General features: G+C 48.5%; 1 protein-coding gene across 1 annotated transcript; it reads right to left on the bottom strand.

The window, feature by feature from the left end:
* Positions 1–7,633: 7,633 nt before the first annotated feature.
* LOC119518948 (DNA/RNA-binding protein KIN17-like) lies at positions 7,634–8,885 on the bottom strand. Its single transcript, XM_037816393.1, is given in 2 exon segments — positions 7,634–8,543; positions 8,545–8,885. Coding segments are annotated over 2 exon segments (1,176 nt in total). The 3' UTR covers positions 7,634–7,708.
* Between the last annotated feature and the right edge of the window lie 5,628 nt (positions 8,886–14,513).

Here is a 14,513-nt window from a genome sequence, read left to right as displayed (position 1 = left end):
CTGGAATTAGTTAGTGGTAATGGTTGCACAACATTGTAGATATACTGAAAACCACAGAATTGTACACTTTAAACTGGAGAAATTTATACTAGGTGAATTTTATCTCAATAAAAATGTTAATATAAAAAAAGTAGGTGGTGAATAAGTATCTGTTGAATGGAGAGTGAATGGATTGATATTTCAGTCAATCCAGGAAGTTTAACGTGTGCTTTCTGTTGGCCTTTGTGCTGTGGGGAGAGCTGGGTCACTGCCCCCGAAAGCTCCTGGGGGCCTGGGGCTCCCGGGTCGGGTCGGGGTGGGGGTGGGGAGTGTGGGGGGCGGGGTCAGTCCTCAGGAAGGGAGCTGTTAGCACGGGGCTGGGGGAGAGCGGGGTCTCATACAGGGGGCCGGGGCCTGGCCTTCCTCTCCCCTGGTTTGGGGCTGCCTGTTTCCACGCTCAATTCCCAGGGATCAGGAAATTCAGGAGGGGCTTGGCAACCCCTGCAAAGAGAGGGGTGCAGTTCCTGAGCCCACCTGGCTCCCCCTCCAGGCGACACTCCATAGGGCAGAGGGAACAATGCATGACTACCCCCACCCCTAGTGACTTCCTCCCATCCCCTCTAAACTGAAGGTTGCCTCTGAGGGATTTGGGGGAGACCCTGGGCTGAAAGAATGGGAGAGTTAATATACCCAGATGCACAGTCAATGATTGGCAGCAGTTGGTGGATAAACACCCCACAATTGCAACAATGTACCCTTTATCAGCTCCCTCCCTTCCCTGAGCATTTCCTGGGATCACCTTCCAAATAAACTCCCGCCTGCTTCTTGGAACCCAGGCCACTATGCTTGGCACCCGGCCAGCAATAAAACCAAGCTCCTACACCAGCCCTCCAGGTGCTGCCAGGGTGACCTGGCCCCACCTGCCAGGTGCCTCCTGCCCAGCCCCACTGCCTCCTGGCTGGGGTCCAGCGAGCCGAGCTCAGGCCCCTCTGCCTGTAGGCCCCGCAGCAGCTCTTCCCACAGCCCACCCCCTCCCTTCCTGCAGGTCTCGGCTCCAGGGTCACCTCCCCGGGGAAGTCCTCCAGGAGCACCTCCCCATGCTGACCAGCTGGTGCTTGCGTTGTGATAATTACATTGTGTGTACTTTTCTGTAAGTCATTTTATTTCAATGCTAAGTTCGGCTTAAAAAATAAAAGCAGGTGAAAGTTTAATGAGCAACAGGTGAAAGTTTAAGGTGTTATAAAAGATCTCCCCACAAGACGTGCCATTCCAAAGGGAAAACGGCACAGCCACTTTACAGTGGAGCCACCCGGCAGACTCCGCCTTAGCCAGGTGATCCAAGACCTTCACCTGCAATGGGACAAACTGACAGCCCGTGCCTCCCGCCAGGGGCCCTGGAGGACGCAGCGTCCCCTCTGCCGTCGTCCATCTAAGAAGCTCCACCTGAATCCAGTCGTGAGGACACATCACACCCGCGTAGAGGGACGTCCTAGAAAATAGGTGACTGTACCCTTCACAAAGGCCAATGTCAAAAAGACTGAGGAATGTTCCAGATTAGAGGAGACAAGAGTTGTAGCAACCAAATGCAACGTGAAGTATGATCCCCAGCCAGAAAAAAAAAAAAAAAGCCTTTGTCTTTTGCTGTAAAGGACATTAGTGGGACAATTTGTGAAATCTGAATAAATTTAAATAAGTAGATAATGGTATTGATTTAACTTCAACATCCTGATTTTGGTAAGAGTACTTGAGTTCCGTAAGAAAATGTCCCTGTTTGGAAATGCACTCTGAAGTTTTTGAGGGTAAAGGGACATCGTATCTGCAACTTACTCTCAAATGGTTCAAAAAGAAATAATTATAAATATGTAGAAAGGGAGACAGGGACAGAGAGAGAGAGCCAGAGAGAGCACTCGTGGACTTGGCGAATCTGATGAAGGATCTACACAAATTATCTGTACTATTTTTGCAAATTTTCAGTAAGTCTGAAGTTATTTCAGAATAAAAAGTTAAAAAGAAATAGCACCCCAACATGAATGGATCTCAAGGGCATTACGTTGACTGAAAAAAAAGCCAATCTCCCAAGGTCACATAGTGTATGATTTACTCATACAACATTCTTGAAACGGCACATTTATAGACATGGAGGAGAGGTTCGTGATTTCTAGGGGTTAGGGAGTGTGGGGGAAGCGGGCGAGTGGATTACAAAGTCGTAGCAGAGGGAGCCCCTTGGGGTGATGGAATGGTTCCAGCTTGATTGCTGGGTTGGTCATGTGATCCTGGCATGTGCTAGAAGAACACAGAACAATATGCTTACATTGTAACAATGTCAATTTCCTGGCCTTGACATTGTGCTAAAATTATGCAAAATGTGACCATTGGGGGGAACTGGGTGAAGGGCACACTCTCTGTGCAATCTTTGCAACTTCTTGTGAATCTGTAACCATTTCAAAAGAAATAGCACCCCATCTCTGTCGCCCCGCCTTCCCTCACCCTGCCTTCTCCCCACTGTGCTCCTTTCTAGGCACTGAGTTCATCTATTTGTGTTCCTGGCTGTCAGCTCCATGCGGGCAAGAAGTGCATCTGTCTGTCGTTTCCTGCTGCAGTCCCGACATCTAGAGGAGTGTCTGGCACATAGTAGATGCTTAAAATGTTGAAGAGTTGATAAACGAATAAGAGGGCCCTGGTCAGAAGCCGCAAGAGCCTCGGCCACGGTGAACCTGAGGGCAGGTAAGACCCGGGGGTGGTGGTGGTGGTGAGGGGTGTGGATACGGTGTCCCAGCACTGATGGCCACTCCTGGGCAACCTGCAGCTGCACATGGGCTTCAGGTCTTGCTGTCATTTTTACCAGCCAGCCTGGGCACAAAGAGACTTTTGATACTTACTTTGGGCAGGGAAGGGGCGGGCACAGGTAACCTGGTTTCACCAGTAAGGAGCTGATTCCTTCATTCAACAAACATTTATTGAGAGCTGCAGAGAGTGCAGCGGCCTCCGCCAGGGAAGCCAGGGAGTCCGCGTGGGGTGATAAGGAGGGCGGCTGACTCTGTGACTTCCTGCCGGGCTGTGTCCTCAGAACCAACTTCCTATTTGCTATCACCCGCCCTGGACAGATGAGGAACCTGTAGCAGACAGCGCAGACCCCTCAGGTCTCTTCTTACCATTTCTGTCAACTCAGTGTGGCTCGCTCCCCCTTCCAACACCAGCACCTGTAATCTTTGAGGCCAGACCCTGCCCCCCAGGGGTGCTCGGCCTGCAAGTGCAGAGACCAGGGCTGCCTGGAGATGTTCTCGCCCCTGGAGCGTCCCCGGACCAGAGAGGAAGCCAGCTCCTGGCCCCGGCTGGGAAACGCCCCGGAGTGACTCCCCTGCAGGGCTCCCCGTGGGGCAGCGAGGCTGGGCCTTCACTGGAAATCGCTCCTCTTCCCATCCGGTTACTCCAGGCCCGTGTCCCCATGTCCCTTCCTCCTGGGAGCAGGACCCTAATCAATTGCCTGCACCTGAATCTCGCCCGAGGCTCTGCTCCTGGGGAAGCCGAGAGAGAAGAGAGGCACAGGGAGGTTGGGTAGCTTGTTGCCTATAGCCGCACAGCCAAAAGAAGTGGGAAAGCTAGAATGCGAGTCCTGGGGCCTGGGGCCTGGACCTGTGCTCCTAACCGCCAGGCTACTCTGCCTCCAAGTAGAGATTCTTCAATCACTGTGCATTCGTTTGTTCATTTGATCATTCACTCATTCACAGACATGCCAGGCCCAGAGCTGACCCGAGGGGGATCAGGGTGAATTTGATTCTTTTGTCCCCTCTCAGAGGATCTTCGTCTATTTTGGAAGGCAGCTGTGTCCCCCTCCCCCATGCACGGGACCATTCTCTGATTGAGTCACCGCCCCGAGGACCACCATACGCCTGCCCTGGGTGGGCAAGAGAGACCTCTCAGCCAGGGCCCCGGCCTCCCCATGGCTCCCGGTCCAGTGGGGAAGAAACGGATACGTAGGGAGCGACAAAACCCTGGGCATGTACTCCAGTGCCACTGGGTGCTGGTCCCAGTGGGGAAACAGGAGGGACTGGTCGGCCCACCTGGAGGGCCCAGGGGAGGCTCCTGGGGAGGCAGTGCGAAAGCGGGGATGTGGGAGGGTCGGGGTGGGGGTGGCGGGCACCTTCTGGGAGAAGGGCCTTTGCACAACATCTGTGGCCCTTGGTTGGGACGGAAATCAGGATGGGAAACCCTGGCGAGTGGGTTCTTGCCCTGCCCCAGAGGAAATGCCCGAGGAGGTGGCCCTCTGCCCTGCGCCAGCCACGTGCCCCACCCCACACCCTGCCGTGGGAAGCCCTTGAGCATGGGGCTGAGCCCCAGTCTGACTCCTGCTCCCGCCCCTTTGGGACTTTGGAACACGTTTCTGTGCTGGGGTGAACACTGCCCCCCCCCAAGTTCACATCCACCCAGAACCTCAGAATGTGGCCGTGTTTGGCAAGAGGGTCTTTGCAGCAGTAATCAGTTAGGATGAGGTCATATTGGATTACGGTGGGCCCTAAATCCAGTACGACTGGTGTCCGTATAAGAAGAAGAGAGGGTGATAAGAAGAGACAGAAAAGAAGGCCTCGTGAGGACAGAAACAGAGATTGGGGGATGCAGCCAAAAGCCAAGGAACACCGAGGCTTGGCAACCACCGAAAGCTAGGAGGAGGCAAGCAGGATTCTCCCCCAGAGCCTGCCGACTGACACCTTGGTTTCAGATTTCTGCCTTCCAGAATTGTGAGAAAATGCATTTCCATTGTTTCAAGCCTCCCAGTTTGTGCGGTAATTCATTATGTCAGTCCTCAGTCTCTCTCGTCTCTAAAATGGGAGCAATGACACACACCTTGCAGGTGGCTGTGAAGACTCACCGAGCATCACCCGCCTTACCTGGCCGGGAGGAAGCCCTTGCTGGCCTCCGGCAGAGCTGCCAGGTGGACTGGGCAGGCTGGGTGCAGCACTAGCGGGCGCCATTCACCTCCCCGCAGATTTGCCTGTTGATCTTGATATTTTTCTGGCTGGATGTCTTGAGGACGGGGCCCCCTGTTCCACGTCACACACAGGCACTGGGTGGATGAACTGTGGTGCCGAATGTGGGAGCTCTCCGTGCTCCTAAGGGCCCCGCTGCTGGAACCTGCCTTCCAGAGGGGGTGTCCTGGGTACCCACCAGTGAACCTTGCAGCCGAGAGGAGTTCGTTGGGGTCCAGGAGCTTGGGGCCCTTTCATGGGTCTTTGGGGCTGAGTTGGGCAGTGGAGAGGACTCGGGGCAGGTGGGCATGGGAAGGACATCAATGGATAGAAGGATTGGCATGGGCACTTGGAGAAATAAATCCACCCTGGGCCCATGCTTCCTGCCCCTAACTGCCAGGAATCCTTGACAAACCATCCCACTCCCTGAGCCTCATTTCTTAGGAGTTAGAACAGAAGGGTCACAGCACCCACTACCCGGGGCTGGTGAGGGGCTGAGCCACCGACTGACAAAAGATTCAACAAGGCACTGTGAAAATGCTCATGATGACCCCAATGCTGACCTGAAACACCCACCCCCACCCCCTCCCCCGATGAAAATTCTATCCTTCCAAATGGACTGGATTAGTCTCTAAATCTTTTTTAATGTTGTAAATTTCATAAATTTGTCTTAACTAAAAAATAATACAATTCTACTCAGTCTTCAAGACCTGGCCGGAATCATGGGATATGATTTTTACAATAAAGCTTTTCTCTCTTGATGAGCTGTATGCTTTTTTCCTCTCCTTATTGGTCTTTTTGTCTTAGCTGCCAGCAAACTCAGTGCTCCGTTTGGCATTCAGTGCTTGCTAAGCTTTGCCCAGCTGTGTCAGAAATCTCCCGATGGCAAGCAACAGACCTGACTCTGGGTATATGAAAGGAAAGTGGGAGGAATTGAGTGGAAGGAATTGAGAGGTCCAGGTTTGGAAAATGGGAACTAAATGGGGGAACTCCAGATGGAGGTGGCTAAAAAGCAGGAATTGGAACCACCACTTCAGGTGGGAATAGCCTGGCCAGGGAGAGAGAAGACACGAGCCTCCACCCTCTCTAGTGGGAGGTGGGACGCTGGCTTTCCATTCACCCAACAGACATGTATCGAGTGCCCATTATCTACCAGATATTTGAGGCACTGCAGTGGTGGTGCAGACTGCACAGCCAAAAGATGTTCTCCATCACAGGTTTTTTATATTAACCATTTCTCCCCTCCTCACACGCTTTTGCTTAGTGTCTAGCTTCAGATGCCGCCAAAAGCAAACCGCAAGACAAGGATTCAAATGCAAGTAATTTGAGATGTGCTCCCAGGAAATACGGCGGGGGTAGGGAAATGGGACCAGGCAGGGAAGCAGCACCTAAAGGGAGCACTAGGGAGCAGGTCACGGCCGTGGACAAGTGGAGCTCAGTCTTGCCGGGAGCCTCTGGGAGACGGCATAGAACAGAGTTAGCCTCACCAAGGAGCAAGGAACTGGGGAATTTACCCACCAACTGCCATCTGTCCGTGGCTGGGGGCGGATCCTCCGAAGCGCTTCAGGTCAGCCTTGACATGGACTAAGCATGCGCCTGGCAGCCAGGGGGGAAAATCCTCAGGTGGGGGTCCCAGGTGTTTGCAGGAAGCAGCCCGCTGTGTGCACAGGTGGGTGCTGGCGTGCAGGGAGGTACACAAAGCTTAACATGCACACACACAAAACTCCGCATGCCTCATGTTCCATTTGTTGATAAGTCGATTCTGCCCACTCCTTTGCATAACACAAGTTGAGAGCTTGACAGACCACCCTTTCTTTTCTATTTTGATTTCTGGGTGGCTGGTGAAAGAAATCTCAGCCAGATCAGAATAAAATGTTTTCTCTTTGACAGCTGCAGAAAATTAGATTCTGTTCTACACCATCAAAGTGTCCTTGCAATTATTATTCTTTTTGCCTTTTTTTTTTTTTTAGTGGACAGGAGTAGCTAGTATAACTATATTTTTTTTTTTCACATACAATGGAATATTATTCAATTGTAAAAACGAATGAAGTTCTGACACATGATACAATATGGTGAACCCTGATGACATTATGCTAATGTAAGCACTCAGTTAACAAAAGACCACACATTGTGTGATTCCTTTTACAGAACAGGCAGATCCAGAGACAGCTAAGGTTAGTGGTTGTTAGGGGCTGGGGAGAGGAGGGCCATGGGAGTGACTGCTAATGGGTACAAGATTTCTTTTGGGGGTGATGAAAATGTTCTAAAAATAGATAGTGGTGATGGTTGTACAACTCTGTGAATATATTAAAATCCTCACTGAATAGTACACTTTAAATGAGTGAACTGTATGATATGTAAATTATATCTCAATAAAAGCTGTTATTATATTTACAGTTCAAATTTACTCCTGAAAATATGTTTTGAGTATTTCCTCCAATTGAAGAATTTCCTCCAATTATATGATTCTAATTTGTCTTGTATAAAACACTTTACAACAACATTTTTTAAATAAAGATTTTAAAAACCTCAAGGAAACATTACAAAAAAACCAAAGTGAGGACAAAATTACATAATTTTGATACTTCATAAGACATAATGACAGTTCTATATAAGTTTAGCTAAACAATTATACAGTACTATTTAAATAAATCTATTCGTTTTATACAAAAGAAACACCCTAACACAGTAGAGTCTGATAATGCCTTAGAGAACACCAATTTGATGCTTTGGAATTTTAATGTGTTGTGAACAAATTTTCAAACTCAGGCAAGTTTAGAAATGTCTTCATACTGAATTCCTTCAACTCGGCGTCCTTTTAAAGGGCCAGTTTCAATGACTATAGTAGCTGAAAAAGTCTTCTCATTGATGGATACTAGAGTACCTTCATTTCCTCTGCAGCCCCCATTTAGAACTAGAATTCTTTTTCCTGGTGCTGGTATTACTGTTTCTAAATGAGTCTGGTCAAGTTTCAGCTTGTCTCCAGAATCAATCATCTTTACAACAGCCGTATATTTGTCAATTACTTCCTTAACAATACCCTTTTTCTTATGATATTTCTCTCCAAGTTTTTTGGTCACAGTTTTCACAATAATTTCAGGCTGTAGCCAATAGTCTGTTCTGGCAGTTCTTTTCTTTTCCTCTTCAGTCTCCAAGATTTCATCAAGTGCAGATTTCTTTTTCTTCCTCTCTTTTGACTGTGCTGAACTATGAGAAGATTCTTTTCGTTTCACTGATGCTGCAGACCCCATCGTCTTCAATGCATTTGGTCCCAAAGAACTTGATTTGGAAGATGCTGCCGCTGAACTGCATGCTCCTTTATTCAAGTTAAATGTAACTTTTTCTTCATCATTTTCTCTACTTAATTCTGTAAAAATGGGGGCCTCCTGTTCTTTTCCTTCAAGACCTCTTCTCATTTGCTCTTCAATAAATTTGTGAGTATTTTCTTCATCATCAAGGTCCTGTTTCTTCTTTTTCTCTAGTTCCAATTGTCGGTGGATAGTTTCTGGGTCCCTATCTATGTACTGGATATACCATCCTTTTGGTGTCTCATCCACTTTGCACAAGCCTTCTCTGTCTGACCACTTAGTAAAATCAGTCAGTTTCCCGCTGAGTAGCATTCATATGGGTGTGCTCTCGATGGCTGATATATTCATCATATACAATGTTGTTGTGCACTCGCTTATTGCCAAAGCATCTCCTGAGAAGTTCCAGAAAGTCATTTCGGAATTCCTCTGAAAAATAATCCATAAACTGCTGAGGATTTTCTGAAGCCAGCAATAGTTGTCTCTGATGAGATTCAGACATACAGGGACACTTAAAGCCATTCTCGTCCCGGCACTGCTTCTGGCACATCTGGCAATACCAGCGCAGCTTCTGAAGCCCCTTGGACTTGATTCTGTTGGCGATGGCCTTGGGGGTAAGAAATTCTGACTTCCCCATCGCGACCACCGCAGCCGTAACTTCTGAAAGCCCAGCGCCCGGCAGACCGGAAGCGGAACTAGACTAGCGGAGGTGGGCGGGACAAATGCCGAAGGCGGAAGGAGCTGGGTCCCAACGCTCGCGATGTTTCTATGTGTTTTTAATGAAACACACCGTGAGCTCAGGCTGTGACCTTCTAACAGTTGGATTGGCTGTTTCACTTCCTAATTTGCTGCCCCAACTAGATTGACCCCTATTCTCTCGAAGGTGGAAAGCGTATGGGCTTTTTTGTTGAGGCTGACAACAGACAACCGTGGGCCCTTCCCTGTGTCCCAGGTGCTTGGAGTTGAAGGAAACAAGATGAATTGTTCCGCTAGATTTCTCATTTAAACCGAGTTTGAGAGTCTGTGTGTTATTTAAATTAACAATAGGTAAAGCTTGTTCCCCAAGCTTGGCGGACAATGGAATCTGGGGCGTTTTTTGCAGCACCCCGCCCAGCCTCCTGACCCCTCTGCCTTCCAGGGCTCCACAGCACCCCCAGGCTCCTTGATTTCTCTTCCACCTGTTTCCTGCTGGGCCCCCGGAGAGGAGAACCTTCTGAAACTCCCAGGGGGCATGGCAGCTCTTCCAGCTTGGTGGTCCCCTCGTAGCCTGTCTCCAGGACTGCGGGGAGCAGCATCTCGAGACTTTTCCAGGACCACCTAACTGTTGCCCCGGGCATCCGGGAGTGCATGCCTCCTTAGCTGTGAGCTGCCACATCTTGCCAAGTCACTGCCTTGCAGCCACCCCTGCCTCAGGGTGCAGGCCTCGCTCTTCCCAGCAGCCCCAAGCCTCGGGCATCCTTTGATTCCCCCTTCAAGCCTTCGTTCCCAGAAGCTGGAAAAGCAGGCCCAAATCTCCTTCCGGTTTTCTTCCAGAATCCAGCTCCAGTGTCACAGCTCCTGACCAGGAGACAACATTGGCTAAGACCAGCCCCTCAGCACTTTTTGGGGAAACTGTCACAGTCTGCATGATTAATATGTTGACCAAATGCAAGAACTGAACCCTCTCCTTGTGCAGTTGATCTCTAGAGCACTTAAGTGAGCATCAGACTCCCCTGGGGAGCTCCTTAGGCTTGCAGGTGGCTGGGTCCCACCCCTGGAGTGTCTGATTCGGTGGGTCTAGGTGGGGCCTGAGAATTTGCAATTCTAACAAGTTCCCAGGAGATGCTGATGCTGTGGGTGTGGGGAACCCCACTTTGAGAACCAAGGCTCTACTGAAATTGTCAGCCATGGAAGAACAGGACTTGGTTGAAACTGTTCTGCTTCCTCTCACATCCCTCTTCCCAGGGCTCCCGAGATGGTAGTTCCAACATTCCAAATCAGGTGGTTCTGAGACAATGACCTCAGGGTTACATTTAAAACAAAACAAAATAACTGGTAAAGGACAGGCATATAGACCAATGGAATTGAACTGAGAGCTCAGAAATCAACCCTCACGTTTATGGTCAACTGATTTTTGATGAGGGGGCAAAGACCACTCAAGGAAGAGAGAATAGTCACTTCAACAAATGGTGCTGGGAAAACTGGATTTGCATATGCAAAAGAATGAAGGAGGACCCCTACCTCACACCATATACAAAAATCAACTCAAAATGGATCAAAGACCTAAATATAAGACCCCAAACTGTCAGACTCCTAGAAGAAAATGTAGGGAAGCATCTTCAGGAACTGTGTTAGGCAATGGTTTCTTAGAATTTACACCCCAAAGCACAAGCAACAAAAGAAAAGATAGATAAATGAAGCATCATCAAAATTAAAAATTTTTGCACATTAAAGGATTTTATGATTAAAGTAAAACAACTTACACACTGGGAGAAAATATTTGGAAATAATATCTCCAATAAGGGTTTAATGTCCAAAATATATAAAGAAATCCTTCAACACAGCAACAAAAAGACAACCCAATTTAAAAATGGGCAAAAGACTTGAATAGACATGTTTCCAAAGAAGATACCCAAATGGTCAAAAAGCACTTAAAAAATGCTCAACATCATTAGCCATTAGGGAAATGCAAATCATTGTGAGATACCATGTCACATCCACTAGCATGGCTACTTTTTTTTAAAAAAGGAAAATTACAAGTGTTGGAGAGGATGTGGAGAAACAGGAACACGCATTCATTGCTGGTGGTGATGTAAAATGGTGCAGCCTCTGTGGAAGACGGTTTAACGGTTCTCCAGGAAGTTAAGTATCGAATTAATATATGACTCAGGAATCCCACTACTAGGTACATACCCAAAAGAACTGAAAGCAGGGACTTGAACAGATACTTGCACCCCGATATCATAGGGACGTTGTTCACAATAGCCAAAAGATGGGAGCAACCCAAGTGTCCATCACCTGATGAATGGATAAAGAAAACGTGGTATATACACACAATGGAATATTATTAGCAGTAAAAAAGAAAAAAGTTCTGATACATGTGACAACGTGGATGAGCCTTGAAGACATCATATTGAGTGAAATAAGCCAGACACAAAAGGACAAATGTATGATCTTACTGATACGAAATAATTGGAATAAGCTAACTCATAGAGTAAGAATCTAGAATATAGGTTACCAGAGGATGGGGTGGGGGTAGGGAACAGGGAATTAGGCTTGAAATGTACAAAGTTTCCATTTGGGACAATGGAAAGGCTTTGGTAATGGATGGTGGTGATGGTAATATAACATTGTGAACGTAATTAACCACATTGAATTATATATGTGAATGTGGTTACTAGACTAAATTTTTTTTTAAATCCATGGCACTGCACAACACAGTTAAACGCAGGACTTTAGTTAATAGTACAATTATAAAAATGTGCTTTCATCAGTTGTAACAAATGTATCACACCAATGCAAGGTGTTAATAACAGGATGGTACATGGGCATCCTGTATTTTATGCACAATTTTTCTGTAAACCCACAAATTCTATAATAAAAATAAAAGTCCACATCTGTTAGAGATGCATTCTGAAGCATCTACAGATGACATATATGATGTCACGTCTAGGATTTGCTTTAAAATACGGGGCTGTAAATGAGATAATAGGTGCTGGGTAAAAGGAACATAGAGGTTCACTATACCACTTTCTACTGTTTATTTATATTTGGAAGAGTTAATAGTAAAAGTGTTTATTGACTGTAGAAGGGAAAAACAAACACTCTGGCTCCCCCACTCACTAACTCTATGTCCTTAAGTTTCTTGAGTAAGAAACAAACTATCTGAGCCTCATTGTTTTCCTGCTGTAAATGGAGATAATGGCACCCTTCCAAGCGGATTGGCAATGAGACGACATTTACATGAGACACAGATGGTGAACACGCACGCTTCGCCCTGGCACTTCACGAGTGACATGCCGCCGCCCCAGTGTCTTCTGCTCTCCCCATATTCCAGAACTCAGCACGGCCAGAACGGCCCCTCCTTTGGCTGACGGGCAGGGGTGGTGCCTGTGCCCAGCACCTGTTCAACGAGCTCCCTTGAGCTGGGCTGGAGCGTGGAACTTGCTGGAAGCCTGCCCCTCTGGAGCAGGATGTGTGGGTGTGGAATGTGGGTGGGCAGCGTGCGCTCCGCCCCGACGGGAAGCTGCGCCCCGACGGGAAGCTGCCTTGGCGTCGCAGGTGTGACCCGCTTAGGCCCTGTCCCACGCACGGCCTGGGCCTGCTGGCTCTTCCTTCATGTGGTTGTCAGTGCTGGGGCAGGAATTCCCTGGCATCCAGATCAAAGGTGGCGACAATGGATTCCACGGGGGCTCTGGCTGCCAAATGGGCTCATTCAAGGTTTTCTCGGTTGCTTTCTTTTGGCTTGGTTTGATGGTGGTTGCAAATCACAGTGAACCATCAGTGCCATCCTCAGCCAGAATCGGGGGCGGCTGGTTATCGGAGTCCATGGGGCTGGTTCCTTGAAACCAGTCCTGGGGAGTGGCTGGGCCCCATGGTGGCCTGGCAGGCAGCCCCAGAGAGCTCTTGAGGGATCCAGAGGCTCCTCTCTCTCCTCCTCCTCATCTACAAGACAGGTCAGGTCTCCCGTGGCTCCTGAGGGACACCTCCTCTGCTCTAGAGCCTGAGTTTGTCCAGCATTTCCTGGGTGCTGGGTCTTGGGCAAAAAGCTCCCCCATCAGCATTTCACCTAATCCCCACAAATCCTTGGAGGAAAGCCCATGATGACTAGGGAAGCAAAGGGAAGTATGAAGGGGCTCAGGAGGTTGCCTGGGCCCCGGAGTCCAGAGAAGAGGCAGAGCCAGATTTGAATGGTCTCAGCCCTGTGAGAATGAGATTACGTTTAGCTTTCACACAGGACAGGTGTGCCTAGCAGGGTGGGGCAGTTAAGGAATTGGTAGAAGGTTAAAAAGACAAACTGTAATCCACAGTCGGTCCCCCTGCTTATCCGCCCACTATCTACTATCCTTGCAGGGTGGAGCCTCGGAACATAGGTTCTCAAAATAGCCTCATAACTTGTTACCAAACTAGCCCAGACTGGCTCTAAAGAGGCCTGGGCAGAACCATTATAGTCAGGGGTGGGGATTTGTTCCAAAGGTTCCTAATGTTGCAAATTTGTGCAGGAAACATATTTCAAATGTTTCAAATTTGGGCGGGCTAGTTAGGCTTGTCGAATAGAATGTAACCTCTGGAGTATCAGCCAATGGAGAAACAGGGGAGGGACTTGCGGTTAGGTGTAGGGAATAAATACTGCTGAGTCTATTGTTCTGGGCGCCAACCCCCACATTTGGATGGGCGCCTGTTCTTGCAAGACCGTGATAAATTCTTTTCTTCTCCACAATCGGGTGAGCGTTTGTTCCTTTTTAGGAATAGTGCTTGTTTCTCACAGCCCCAAGGGCAGGCTCCTCATTTTCACCTGCCTGACCAACTTCCAGCATCAAAAAGCCCCCAGAGCATGTGATTAGGAGGGAAATCCCATTGGCTGAGTGGGTGCCTGTTTCTGGCCCAATCAGCTACGGCCAAGGAGGCGGGACTCGGGGCAGTCGTGGCATCCAAGGTCAGCCCTAGAGCTGTTCTTGGTGTAGAGCGTGTGGGTCTGGCACGTGGTCCCAGAAAGATTCCACTTCTTGGCCCTTTCCTCCTTCCTGGGTACCCCATCCCCTGCCTTCCACGGACACACAAAACCCTGTTAGAGATGCATTCTGAAGCATCTACAGATGACATATATGATGTCACGTCTAGGATTTGCTTTAAAATACGGGGCTGTAAATGAGATAATAGGTGCTGGGTAAAAGGAACATAGAAGTTCACTATACCACTTTCTACTGTTTATTTATATTTGGAAGAGTTAATAGTAAAAGTGTTTATTGACTGTAGAAGGGAAAAACAAACACTCTGGCTCCCCCACTCACTAACTCTATGTCCTTAAGTTTCTTGAGTAAGAAACAAACTATCTGAGCCTCATTGTTTTTCTGCTGTGGTTGTCTGCATGCTGATGGAGTTACATGGGGCCCGGGTTCGAATCCTGCCTCTGCCAAGGATTGGGCTCTAGGGCAAGTGACTGCACCTCTCTGAACCACGGTGTCTTCATCTGTAAATGGCAATCATAATACTGACCTCTCGGGGTTGCAGGAGAATCATGTGAGACGATGGCCCTGTAAGCCCTTCAATGCCTCCCCATTATTTT

This window comes from Choloepus didactylus, chromosome 22 (genome assembly GCF_015220235.1).
Source record: "Choloepus didactylus isolate mChoDid1 chromosome 22, mChoDid1.pri, whole genome shotgun sequence".
Classification (NCBI taxonomy): Eukaryota; Metazoa; Chordata; class Mammalia; order Pilosa; family Megalonychidae; genus Choloepus; species Choloepus didactylus.
Note: the sequence above shows the minus strand (reverse complement) of the source record. Positions and strands in the feature narration are given on the sequence as shown.